Source organism: Trichechus manatus, unplaced genomic scaffold, assembly GCF_000243295.1.
Source record: "Trichechus manatus latirostris isolate Lorelei unplaced genomic scaffold, TriManLat1.0 scaffold00047, whole genome shotgun sequence".
NCBI lineage: Eukaryota > Metazoa > Chordata > Mammalia > Sirenia > Trichechidae > Trichechus > Trichechus manatus.
In genome coordinates this window covers 8,524,313-8,538,741 of record NW_004443983.1, presented here as the reverse complement: position 1 = coordinate 8,538,741, position 14,429 = coordinate 8,524,313, and the positions used below count along the sequence as shown (strand labels likewise).

General features: G+C 37.1%; 1 protein-coding gene across 8 annotated transcripts in view; it reads left to right on the top strand.

The window, feature by feature from the left end:
* Window positions 1-1,952: 1,952 nt before the first annotated feature.
* YTHDC2 (YTH N6-methyladenosine RNA binding protein C2) overlaps window positions 1,953-14,429 on the top strand; it is an 80,019-nt gene continuing 67,542 nt past the window's right edge. For 5 of the 8 annotated variants that reach the window (XR_002824224.1, XM_004376985.2, XM_023731961.1 and 2 more), the window contains exons 1-4: window positions 1,953-2,352; window positions 3,570-3,660; window positions 10,874-11,070; window positions 12,617-12,816. Coding sequence is in view for 7 of the 8 variants with exons in the window: in XM_004376985.2 (XP_004377042.1) it covers window positions 2,148-2,352; window positions 3,570-3,660; window positions 10,874-11,070; window positions 12,617-12,816 (693 nt within the window). In the remaining variant the exon portion in view is untranslated. Of the gene's footprint in view, window positions 2,353-2,446; window positions 2,632-3,569; window positions 3,661-10,873; window positions 11,071-11,403; window positions 11,708-12,616; window positions 12,817-14,429 lie in introns of those variants that run through there. The other 3 variants (XM_023731962.1, XM_023731963.1, XM_023731964.1) reach the window with 3 other exon arrangements.

Here is a 14,429-nt window from a genome sequence, read left to right as displayed (position 1 = left end):
TCACCCAGTTCATTGGTGACTGTCTTAGGCTGGGTTCTCTAGACAAGCAAAACCAGTAAAGTATATACATACATACATAGAGAAAGAGTTATATTAAGGAAATGGCTTATATGGTTGTAGAGGCTGGAACATGGATCAGGCTGGATGCTTCTCCTGATTCACATAGCCACAGGGGGTGGCAAAACTAAGACTGGCAAGTCAGACAGCAGGGCTCTGGCTCATAAGCTGTGAAGACTGACGAATCCAAAGATGGGTAGGCAAGACGGGAGGTAAGTTGCTAACTCAAGTCCCCTAGAACCAGAAGTCAGAGGTACAGGAGACAGCTGCAGGATCCAGTGTGAGCAAAAGCACACTAGCCTTGTCAGAAAGTCCACTTATATTGGATGTGGGCCACACCCCCAAGGAAACTCCCTTTCAACTGATTGGCTACTCACAGCAGATCCCATCATGGAGGTTATCATATTACATCAAATCTCATCATGGAGGCGATCACATCATTATACAACTGCCAAATTACATCATAACTGCCAAGCCATCAAGAATCATGGCCCAGCCAAGTTAACACACAACCTAAATGATCGAAGTGACCATGCCACGGTGATGATGAGGACCTATTTCTGCTTGTTCACTACTGTTTCTAGTAGTCAGCCAAAGATACTAGTAGTTTAAAGATTATGATTAAAGTTTTCTGAGGGCAGAGATGACCAATTCTAATTCCAGATTCTAAAATATGGCCAACTAATACATATTTATTGCATGCCTATAGTTCTAGGTGTGGATGAAACAATGACAAACAAAATAAACAAGGTCCTTGCTCTTGAGGAGCTTATATTCTAGTGCTAAGAGCAAATAATAAATAAAATATTTTCAAACAGTTGCAAATGATAACAGATTGAGGTGAGAGAGCCTGTCTAGGTAAAGGATGAGATCCTATGTTAGATGATGAGGAACAAATGTCCATGTGAAGTTCTGGAAGACTCCTGTGCAGTAGGAAACTATGCAAGTATAAACTCAGATGGTAACAAACTCGACATGTTCGAAAGACAGAAAAATATTATTACTTCTGAGAATTTAAAGTGAGGGTGAAAGTGGTGGGAGATGAGATCATGAAGATAGTCAGGACCAATCACTTACGTTCATAATAAGGAATTGAGGGTTTGTTCTAGTTGCAATGAGGAGCCATTGGAGGGCTTTGATAGGGGTGTAATCCTAACTAATTTATATATTTAAAAGATCATTCTGGTTGCTTTCTGGAGATTGGATGATAGGAAGCAGCTATGATGGCTAGGATCAGGTTTAGTTAGTGGGACTGTATACAAGCAAGTAAAAGTTCTCTTACCGTTCTCTGATCTTTCAAATTAAAGGGTCCCATTCCATCACATTATATAGCACTTATCACTATCTTTTAATCATCTACCATATTTCTTTGTTGCCTCTCCTCTCCACTTAGGTTGCCAGACAAAATACAGATGACCAGCTAAATATGAATTTCAGATAAACAATAAATAATTTTTTAGTATATGTCCAAAATATTGCATGGGAAATTCTTAGGATAAAAAAAAAATTCCTTGTTATCTAAAATTCAAATTAACTGGGTATCCTGTATCTTTATTTGCTAAATCTGGCAACTCTACACATACTAGAATATAAATCCCACAAGGTCAGGGACCTTGTCTATCTTGTTCCCCAAAGTGTATCAAGGGACTAGCATATAGTGCCAGGCACATAGCAGGAGCCCACACTTGCTTATTTAGTGACTTAATAAAGGTTTTAACCAAATGAGGGACAATAAAAGAATGAACGAGACTCCTTCGTGAGAGAAAGGAGAGAGACGACGCAGAATACCGGCTTGGTATACAGCGGCGGCGTGGCGAGACGCAGCAGACCAGCTGAGGTCACCCACGCCGGCGGCCCTGGTGACGTCACCACGCCTGCGCTTTCGATCTCGCCGGGGATCTAGTGGCGACGGCGTTTCCTCGCCTCTTCTGGTGACTGGGAGGCTTTGCGGTGACTCCGACCCGGCACAGGCTGCCTGCAGACCCGTCAGGTCCCAGCAGTGGCCTTCGAGGACCACTGCCCCTGGCATTGGCCGCCAGCCTTCAGGCCTGGGCCGCTCTCCCGCCGAGAGAACATCTCTCCTCAGGACCATGTCCAGGCCGAGTAGCGTCTCTCCGCGGCCTCCAGCTCCCGGCGGTGGAGGCGGCGGCAGCGGCGGCGGAGGGGGCGGCCCAGCGCAGTGTGGCCTCGGGGGCGGTGGCCGGGCTAAGGGGCTGAAGGACATTCGTATCGACGAGGAGGTGAAGATCGCAGTCAATATCGCCCTGGAGCGATTCCGATACGGGGACCAGAGAGGTGAGGTTCCTGACAGGGACCCTGCTGGCTGGCGTCCCCCCGAACTTGGACCCCCAGAGTGAGCGGGCTGCCCCCTCCAGCCTCACAGGGAGAGAGGACTTGGGCCGCCAACCCTAACCCACCCGAGTAAGCCGGCGACGTCCCTACTTCTGCTGCCTCGGAAGCGGGACGGGGGCTGGGACCGCGGTGGTTCGCCATGGGTGGGATGTGGAGAACCGAACAACCTCCTGCGCATTGGTAGGGTTACGGGGCACTTGCCTGGCGTCAGAAGTTAAAAAGGTCAGTTACCTTTGTGGGAGGCATTTCTTTCTACCGGGAGAAGCTAAGCCGCGGTTTTTTAGGTATTTGATATCTTTTTTTATTTTTTTAAAGTAAAAGATGGTAGCCTTAACAGAGTCATGTTTAAGGTAAGTAGAAGGGTAGAAGAAAATCATACATTAATCAACGCACTGGCAGTGTGTAGTGCTTTGTTCAAATCCTAGAAGCATTACACTGAATAGTTTAAAAAGTCAAACTTGTTTTGGCATACAAAGCGTCTACCACACCTCTTAAGGTTATAAAGCTACTTGTCTTGGGTCGCAGAATGCAGAACCAGCAGCCAACCTGTGGTGATCTGTACAGTGTATATTGAGTGCTCATTCCCAGTTGCTGGGTTAAATAGGGGACCCCTTACCTCTGGAACCTTACAGTCCAAAACGGAATGACCTGAACAGAGTGATTCTGAACTTACATCAAACAAATGTAAGACCTCAGCAATATATAACTACGAAATTCAGACTGAAATATTGAAATATGAATTCTCTGAAGTTTCAAAAGCAAAGCAACTTGAGTTTGATGTTGAGCTTTCATAATGCTTGAGCATACCTCATCATTGAGGAAAATAAATATTTTGTTAAACAAGTGAGGACTAAGATAGTAAAATATGTCATTATACCTATACCAAGTCAAGATTACAGCACAAGTAAGAGTCCTTTTTGATGAACATCAGAGTCCTTTATCACATTTAGGTTTAATACATAGATGAAATTTTATTAATATCAAAATTCTAGTAGACTTTGAGTAGTTATTGAGTTAATATCTACATACCATAAATTTGATAGGAATAAATTTAATTTTTTTTATTTCATATTTTGCATGTATGTGTATATTGAAGCACCTTGAAAGAAAGTTGCCTATCCAGAAGTGGTACTGACTATTTCATGTCTTTTTCCATATAGAAATGGAATTTCCTTCTTCTTTGACCAGTACTGAAAGAGCCTTTATTCATCGATTGAGTCAGTCTCTTGGTTTGGTTTCTAAAAGTAAAGGGTAAGCTGATAGCTTTTTTTATTTAAAAAGAAAAAGATTATTTCCAAAAAAAGAGAAATATTTCTGGCTACATTTAAATAGTTATTACTGTTTTAGATTCACATTCTTAATTACCTGCATGTAGATAAACTGATCAAGTCTGTACCCAATTCAGTTGTCTTCCTCTTGTGCTCCCCAGGCCTGGGGCAAAAAAAAAAAAAAAAAGCAAAAGCTAAGTTTTTGAAGTGTAAGAAAAGATAGTTTAAAACTTGAAGCTGATTGCTTGAGAAAAATATTATTTTTTTTTGATAGAAATCAAATACCTATTTTTTAAAGAATGAATGCAAAAATGCTAAGTACAGTTATTTATAGAACCTATCTCTTTTGATATAATGGTACTATAATGGCAAGCTTTAGATCACATATTCATTGTTTTCTTTCCTACCAAGTCAACAATCTAATGATAAGAAATGGTTAAAGTGGAACAGGAAGAAACTATATATATATATATATACATATATATATATATATATTTTGTTGTTTTTTGTTTTTTGAGTGAGACTGAGCCATAGGGAAATAAGTCATTTGAATCATCCAAATTTAAGAACTCTAGAATTCTGTGGAGCTGTTTCATTTTGAGAATAGGGATTGTGAGATTGATAAAGAACAGAGTTTCTCAGTATTGGCACTATTACATTTTGGGCTTGTAAACGAATAATTTCTTTTATATGATCAGCACAAAGCTGGTTCCTATGAGGCAGAGGTTAAAGATGTCCCAATTGTCCAACTTTTCCACACTGCTATACCACTCTGTCATCTTAACATCAACTACTCCCTCTCCCCTCAGTACTCTCCCTCCCGTCTTTGGGTTCCCTAATTCACTGCAACATCTCACAGATCTCATAAACCATGTAAAGGAAATGGCTCGTGCAGTTGTGGAGGTTGGCAAGTCCCAAATCTGTGTGGGTCAGGTGTAGGCTTCTCCCAACCCATGTGCCTGCAGGGACTGACAAACCCAAACTGGAAGTTTAGACCACAGGTTGCTGGCTCACAAGGCTTCGGAAGCTGGCGATCAGGTCAGATGATGCGCTGTCAGCCCATGGGGCTGCAGAGGCCAATGAATCCCAGTATTGGCAGGTCATATGGCAGGCCTCTGGCTCAAGTCCCAAGAAACAGAGGTCAATCAATCATAAACTGGACGTGGAATCCAGATAGAGAGAGAGCCCCATCAGGGCATCCATACATATACCTTAGATGCAGGCCACACCCCAGGGAAGGGCATAACTTGAGTAAGGATGGGACTTGAGTCACACCCTCTTGCAAGGCTGTGACCCAAGGACCCAAGACACACCCCACACCAGTCCTGCCTCATCAACATGTAGACGTCAGGATCCACAACACATAAGATGGAGGACAACCATACAGTATTGGGAATAATGGGCTAGTCAAGTTGACACATAACCCCAGCCATCACAGGTTCCATATACCTTATTTGCATAGTCCCACTTGGTCATTATGTGTGAGTCACAAAGACCATGGCTAGAAGGGCCATGTTAAGTAATTCATTACCCTGCAGCTGGAGAATTCTTTGTCGGTGGGCCGTCATTTTCATCGTAGGATGTTCAGCAGCGTATCTGGCTTCTACGCACTAGGTACCAATAACATCTACCACACCAGTTGTGACAACCAAAAATGCCTGTAGACATTGCCATATGTTCCTCCTGATACAGAGGAGGAGAAAGATAAAATTTCAGCTTACCTGTTTTTAGGTTAGGAAGAGGGAAAATAAAACTTTATATGCATACACACACACACATCACACATTATGTATGTGTTAAGTAAGAATGAGTAGGAAGGTCCTGAGATGAAAGTATATTTTTTCAGAAGAATCCTGAGAAAAATGAATGTCTTGCATATGAATGCCTGGTGCTAGTTTACTGACTGACACGGGATTTAGCTTAGGTGAATGTGTAGTTGGTTAGGTTCTTGAGCATGCTCATATTATAGTCCTCGAAGTAGGTAAAACACAGTACTAGAAAATAAAAATCCTTTATGCAAAAACACCTGGGCCAAATAAGTTTTGAGATTCAGATTTTAGAAAGGGATTATGGTGCATTTGCCATATATTATGCAGTACACCTAATAAGGTATTGGTGTTACCTTTAATCACATTAATATTTCTGTTGGAAAATGTATGAATATTCACACTAAGATTATAAATTAAGACTATAAATACCTTCATGCCAGTTGAATCATATTTTGTTGCTAAATTATGTTGATGCAAACTTAGAAAAAACTTTTAGTTTTCATAGCTTTTTTGGTTTCAGCATTGCAGATAAGAGGTGGACCTGCACTACAAAGCACCTGTTATAAATGCACAGTTCTGAGCTACATCATTTATGTGATTTTGAGTTCCAAACAGTTGAGTTAGAAATAACCGTTAGAAATGACTCTTAGAAAAGCAGTCTGTTTTAGAATTGACTACCTCTGCTTTTGTTCAGTATCATGATCACTTGGGCATGATCTAGAATGGACAGACATTTAAGGAAGGGGAGAGCAAGAAAGAAATTATTAGGACAAAGGAGAGGGATTAGGAAACATTGAGCCAGAGAGAGAGAAGGAAAAGGAAGGAGTTGCTAAGGGAAGCAAGGCAACCCTGCCTGCTCATCCAGTCCTCAGTATCTGTGCTTCCCAAACCTTCTCATGAAACATCCTAGTTCCGTCCTTCCCCTTTTCATCTTTGAGCAAGCTAAGTAACAATATTTATCTAATGATCCTTGTGATTTTCAAATACCTTTCCTGCTTTTCACAGGTATGAAAGTATGTCTTCTCAGGAAAATCTAAAGGAAAAAAAAATGTATATTTTCTCAGCAAAATATAGAGAACTAAATTACTTTGAATGTACTTCTCAATCCTTTAATTTTTTTCATTTATATGAAAATTTGTTCTTGACATAAATTTCATGGACTTTTCTGATCACTCTTGGGCAAAGATTTTTTTTCTACTCTCCAGCATTAAATTCCTGGCTTATATTGTTGTTGTTGGTAATTTCCATCAAGTCAGCTTCAGCTCATGGTGACCATAATGAAATGTTGCCTGGTCCTGTGTCATCTTCATGACTGTTGGTATTTTTGAATCTATTGTTGCAGCTATTATGTCAGTCCATCTCACTGAGGGTCTCTCTCGTTTTCGCTCTTTACTTTTTATGGACTTTACAAGTTAGATTTTTGGCTATTTTTCTTTTGTGCCTGATAATTATAGTTCCTCAGTACATATTTGAGAGGCAACCTGGTATGGAGAAAAGGATAGGAAATCTGGGTTCTATTTCCAGTCTCTCACTGCCTCATTCTTCAGCTTTCTAAGTTCCTAAACTTTGAAGGCCTATTTTCTTAAATATAGTAAATGAAGGGTTAATCTTTTTGTTTTAATAAAGATTTTGATACTCTGTAGTTTATTTTAAGGAGCCCTGATGGAGCAGTGGTTAAGCACTCACCTGCTAACCGAAAGGTTCGAACCCACCAGCCGCTCCATGGGAGAAAGATGTGGCGGTCTGTTCCATAAAGATTTACAGCATTGGAAACCCTATGGGGCAGTTCTGCTATGTTCTATAGGGTTGCTATGAGTTGGAATTGACTCGATGGCAACGGGTATAATTTATTTGGGGCTTCTTGTAAGGTTTTTAAAAATAGCTTTCAGGCTTCCTGTGTGATAATTTGCAATTTCTTTCTCATCAGTTTCTCCTTTTTGCCCTCATTTCTTTCAAAATGAAGCCATACATGTTGTATTTTGCTTTCCATCTCCTAAAGAATTGAATTTAGTTTGGTTTTATTTTTTATAATTGCTCATCTTTTAATGAAAGTTTTCTTCTTGGAGTAATACACCCATTTTGTGATCTTTAGTATAAAATTTTGTTTGAAACTCTAGTCAAGTTTCCCAAACCAAAATCTTCACCTCCTTAACAGTTTGTTTACTTTTTCCCCCAACTAAGGTCCCTGTGTTTTGGTCCTAAGAGCGCACTTTACTGAGTTTTTGGTTTGTTCATGAGCAAAACAAAATCCCTTTCCTCTTCTTCTTAGTCCAGGTTAGATAGAATGGAATTTACAAAATAAACTTTTAAATGGAATTTACAAATAAAAGCTTGTGGAATGAGAAAACATAAAGTATATGAAAGTAGGTTTTCCAAGTACAGGTTTCTTGTCCTGTGATTGCTGAAGTCTCTGCTTACTAGGTACCCAAGGGCTGTACTTAGATCAGAAGGCTCCACTCTACAAGAAAACCCCCTTTTCAGATTTGGGTTATTGCTTCCATTGCCTCCTACCTTGGAAGGTTGCATTAAAGTGATGAACTCTAGTTAGTGAATTTTTGGATGTGCACTGGGGAAAAGAACTATGGTTTCCAATAATTATCATAAAAGCAGCTAACATTTGTTAAGTGTTCTTCTACTAGGCATTATGTTAGGTGCTTCAAATGGATTATCATTTAATCCTCACAACAATCTTATGAGGTAGGTTCTGTTATTAACATCTGGTACCTGTATCACAGATGAGGCAGTTAAAGCTTAGAGGAGGTAAAGTAATTTTCCCAAGACCACACAGCTAGCAAGTAGAAGAGCCAGAATTTAAACAAAGTTAATGTTTAGTTAATTTTTGATGTTCACGGTAAATTCATAGCCATGTACTGGGTATTGTCAGGAGTTAGAACAGAAATATTATAGGGCTGATCCTCCATGTTGCTTTCTAGTCCATTAAGGCCACAGAAAACAAATTTACCACAATAGTAACCATGACAGGAAAACAGCTGTGTTCAGTTTAGTGAAAAAATAAAGGTAACTGGTTGGTCTGTTAGTTTCTAGGTAATCATAAAACAGTGCAAATTAGTATTTTACAAACTTTAATAAAATTATAATTCTGTATTACAGTATTGGAGAGAAATGGTTATAATTATTTTAATTGTTTCATCCCTATGGCGTCACTTAAGCATGGCACACAACAACAACAATAAGTACTTGTAAGGAATAGATGACACCATAGAGAGTTTACAAGTCATTGAAGAAGTCAGTAATGAATTTTTAGAAAATAAAAATCTTAGTAAATTGAAGGCCTCATTTAGTAGATTTAGATAGATAAACTTTATAGGTTAATTCCAGGTTCAGTATCAGTCTTACAATGAAGCTATTATTGAACAGTTTAATACCTAATGAAAATTAGGAAAATTAAAAAATTATACATGTAATTTTCTTTGTATTTGTAGCTGTGTTGTGTATTTCTATAATATGATAGTGATATTAACAAATGGTTAAAAATTTATGAAGTATTTTGGGTAATTTTTTTAAATATAAGAAATGATATTTTTCTGACTATAATTATAATAATAAACCTAAACCAAACCAGTTGCCATTGAGTCAGGTCTGACTCATGACGACCCCTATGGTCAACGACTGTGACCTTTTGGAAGTAGATTACCAGGCCTTTCTTCTGAGGTGCCTCTGGATGGATTCCAACAGACAATTTTTTGGTTAGTAACGGAGCCCTGGTGGTGCAGTGGTTAAGTGTTCAGATGCTAACCAAAAGGTTGGCAGTTCGAATTCACCAACCACTCCTTGGAAATACTATGGGGCAGTTCTACGTCCTATAGGTTTGTTCTGAGTCGGTATCAACTCAACGACAATGGTTTTTTTTTTGTTGTTGTTAACTGAGCACTCAACAGTTTGCACCACTCAGGGGCTCCTTAATTATAATAATAGCTTTCATTTATTTAGAGCTTACTCTTTAACAAATACTGTATTTTATATGTATTATTTCGTTTAATCGTATGATAGTCCTTCGAGGTAGATATTACAGGTTTCCCTCGCTATCCGGAAGTAGAGTGTTCCTATGAAACTTTTCATGAGCTGAAATGGCTAAAGCAAAGAAACAATTACCATTAATTTGTATGGGAAAAATTTTTGAGCATTCCTGGACCCAAAAAGTAACCTACCAAATCATACCAAATAACACATAAAACCTTTACGAGCTCTCTTAGGCTTTTCTGATACCTTAGGACACATCTTGCTAACGGATACACAAAATAAATTGACATAAAGCACAGATGCTCACAGACACAGTTCAATGCAATGATGGCTTGATGCTGAGATGCTGAGTGTAGTTCCCAGGGAAGGAGCTTGGCGATGCCACTCTTGCTGCTCAGGGTGCGGCTCGCTGCAAAACACACGCTGGATGCTATTTCCATTTTTCGCCTTTTTTCATAAGAGCAAAAATCCTCTTTGGATTTCTTTTGGTTAGCGAAAACAGGCACTAATCTAGGTCTTTTGTAAAAGCGAAGAGGTGTAAAGTGAACTTGGAAAAGCAGGGATACCTGTATTATTATCTTAGACTCAGAACCACAATTTGCTTAGGGTCCCACGGCTGGAGTAGTAGAGCTGGGATTCAAACCTAGATCTGTATGCCTTCAGAACCTGAGCCCTTAACCAATACTACGCTGCTAGGTTGTGGACATGTATTATTAAAAATCAGTTAAAACACATTTGAGGACTTCCTCTGTGATAACATTATATAAAAGGCATGGTCAATCCTGGGCCAGTTGAAGAAACAAATACTCCTATATTACATAACTTAAGAAAAATTATAAATCATTATTACCTTACAATTAAAGGCTAGGGCTAGAAACTTTGAAAAAGTTCATTTAAAAAAAATAATATGCATCCGAAAATACTTGTCAGGAATGCTAATATATGGTTTTTTGGTCCAACCACTTAACTTGGCTCTCTTAACAGATCTTCATGGGAGTATGACGTTACCAGCGTGCTGTGGAAACATTCAGTGGGACATAATAGTCTGGACAGTGAACTATAACTTTTTAATTATCATTTCTAGATTCTTTTGTTCAGGTTTGTCTCCCTCTGTATGCTTTCCAGCATGTGTTAACTGGTGATGTTTTATCTACTGTGAAGCCTGCTAGAGACAAACTTTAATGCTTTTGGGTTAAGTAAGCCTTTTTTGTTGATTTAAAATAGGATTTGCAACATTTTGAAATTATAAGTGAAAATGGTCTTGTGACCATTTTAGCACCAAGTACCTCTTTACTGATTTTTTTGGAGGGGACTTTCAGCATCTTATCCCAAAGCATTTTGATTTTTTAAAATGTGTTGCTTGAGATACATTTTCTGAGTAGGCTTACATCATATGTGAGCAGGTTGACTGTATGTAGTAAATAAATGATTTTTATTAATATTCAGGAAGGGAGCAAATAGATACCTAACTGTGAAGAAAAAAGATGGATCAGAAACAGCTCATGCAATGATGACCTGTAATTTGACTCATAATACAAAACATGCTGTTAGGAGCCTAATTCAAAGATTTCCTGTCACCAATAAAGAGCGTACAGAACTTCTGCCTAAAACAGAAAGAGGAAATGTGTTTGCAGTTGAAGCTGGTATGTATTTTCTGGGGAGCTTCCTTTATCCTATTATTTGATGACTGTTCTTTTTCCATTTTAGATTTATTTTTAAAAGCTAAGGTGAAATAAGATTTCTCAATTTGAATGGAGATTGTTAGAAATAAACAAAAGTTGTGAAAATTTTGGAATGAAATACAGTGTGAAGGCATGTCATGGAGTTGAACCAAAGTTGTTTTTTTTTTTTTTTAATATTATAAACCAAACCAAACCAAATGCGTTGCCATCGAGTCGATTCTGACTCAGTGACCCTGTAGAACAGAGTGGAACTGCCCCATAGGGTTTCCAGGGAGCAGCTGGTGGATTAAACTGCTGACTTTTTGGGTAGCAGCTGAAAGCTTAACCACTGTGCCACCAGGGCTCCAGTGTACTGATAGCTACCATTTATTGAGCACTGATTGTGTGCTAGGCAGTATACTAAGCACTTTGTTATATAGGACCTCATAGCAACCTTTGCAAGGTAAGAATTTCCCCTGTTTCACAGATGAAGAAACTAGGGCTCCGAGAAGTTGCATAATTTGTTCACGTCCACTCAACTAGCCAATAAGCTGCATTGCTGGGATTTGACTGTAAGGCCTGGACTTTCCTATATTATACTGCTATGACACATGAACAAGTAAGATTTTGAATTGGGGCTTTAGCTTCTGGTAAAAGACGGGACAGAGTCTTCAGTACATTAATTTGCTCAAAGGTAGATAAATATGTATTTGGATGATAAAATGAAGTTGTAATTTTATTATTTGAAAAATAACTTCCCTAATGAGAAAATTATTTTCTCACCTATAGTGAAATAATTTGCATAATTGTCACGTCTGTTGGAGTAGGTCTACATGATATAGGAAGCGCAGGATCCCAGATATCAAGGAACTTTTTTAAACACACAGAGAACATTTTGAGCTATGTGAAGAATATAAAACACATCGTGCCTCTTTTTTAGTCCTGCTTGCTTAGTTAAATGTGATTGTTGGCTAGAATGCTCAGTTAGGAAGTCTGTTAAGCATTAGAGCCTTATATTTACAAATATTATTCTATTTAGGCACATGATCTTAAGTGTGTAACTTTAAACGTGGTATTTTCCGTTTTCTTATTGTGTTTTCACATTGTACATAACAGATTTTACAAGTTGGATACACTGTGTTTTGTACTATAAAATTTTAATTTTCTGTGATATTATTGATGGAAACTTAAAGCAAGCCTGAAGAGCATCTTAGAATACCAAAATTGTTTTTAATGGTTATTGATGATTGATTTTTGTGCATTTTTAAACACTGTACACCAGAAATACTGTTGAGAAATTAACCTTTTAATTGATATTGAAATTTGTAACATGTTCTGTAAAAATATTAAGTGTAGGATTACAATGGATTTAAGGCACTGCTTGCTAACTTTATGTAGACTGAATAGAGAAGAAACACTTAAAAGGAATTAATTAGCCTTAATAATTTGAAAAAATTGGAAACTATCTTTGTTTTTATACTTGTTTTTCAATGTTGATCATAAATTTTTCTTTTATTCATTTTCAAAGAAAATCGGGAAATGAGCAAGACAAGTGGACGACTCAATAATGGTATACCTCAGATTCCAGTGAAAAGAGGAGAATCTGAATTTGATTCTTTCAGGCAATCTCTGCCAGTGTTTGAGAAACAAGAAGAAATTGTTAAGATAATTAAAGAGAATAAAGTAGTTTTGATAGTGGGAGAAACTGGTTCTGGAAAGACCACACAGGTTTGTTTCTTATTTGTTGTTTATAGAACAAGAAGGAAATATTTTATCCCATTTTGTAGTTTTATATCAAATTTGTGGCACATGTATTTTAGAGATAATGTATAAAGTACTTAGCAAAATGTTTTGCACATAGTAGCTAATTTAAAAGCAATAATAACAACAGATACTATAAAGTTGACTGTAGAATGAAATTGATACAGCAGATGTGATTTGGATGTTTAGAATCAAACTACTTCATCATCATAAAGTTTTACTCATAGGGTGACAGATGGGGAATAAGTAAGGCATGAAATGACTTTTTTCTTGTTTATGTTCCTTAACTTTCAGTATATTTAAAAGAGTAAAATGACTTTGCTTTTGATAGCGATTCAGATAAGATAGTATAATTGTACATTTTTTCTATGAACAAATAAATTTGCTTTTCACAATTGCCTGAGATTTCCTACGGTTGTATTGGTTGGTTTAATAATTTAAGTGGTGAGAGAGGTTGACCATAAACCTCACCAGAGTCATTTACTTGTAGGACCTAACCCTTTTCACAGAAGTATAACTCTTAATCCCTAAAACTTGAGTCTGTAAAACTAAATAATTAAAAACATGATGAGATTTTTATCTGAAAACAATATATAATATTTTTCTTTTATAATTAAGTTAAATTCCATAAAGTCATTCCAAAGACTTTATCCAGATGTCTTAGATTGTTACAGTTGTTTTAATATTGGAGTAATTTTTGCCTCTAGGCCTTAACTATAGCAGTTTATTTATATTTAATAGAGATTATGGGAGTTTTGATAAAATATAATAAATGTTTTTATTTAAATGTCCTTACTAATAATATTTGTATATTGGAATTATAGATGACAGTTTTCACAATTATGTATATCATTTCATGAAATATGAAAAGATACTTGAGAATTTAACTAGGAATTAAGTATACTTTTTGCTTTTCAAGAAGAAACTACAGATCTAATGGGTTTAAACCTAAGAAATATTTGTAACTTGTTCAAGTAGTTAAAGTAAAATTCTGCATTAAAATTACAAGTGTTTCTGTTTTATGAAATGTAAACTTAACATAGCAGAATTTAAAGTTATTATCGTTAGCCAGCTCCATCTTACCTTTAGTGGTATTAGGTATTTGCAGTGCTGTTTCAATTGTTTTTCTAATTCATGTTCATTATGTAAAATTCAAACATTACAGAAAGTATTACATAGAAAGTAAATGAATTCTAATTCTCTTGCCACCCTCTCTCTCCCTACATTAGTCAGAAACTTGGAGTATATTCTTCTGGGTTTTTGTTTTGTTTTGTTCTCATTATAGCATTGACATATGTTGTTTTATTTTTCTTTAGACAAACACTGGATAATATCATATGTACATTTTGAATCTTTTTTCACTTAATCAATCAATATCAATATTTAGAGATACCTCATTTTAAAAACAGTTTCATAGTATTCGTGATCATTTTTTTTTTTTTTTATATTTTATTGTACTTCAGGTGAAGGCTTACATAACAGATAGTCTCTCATGTAACAGTAACACACATGCTGTTTTATGACATTGGTTAACAACCCCACAACATTTTAACCCTCTAAATTCTCAACCTTTTTTTTTT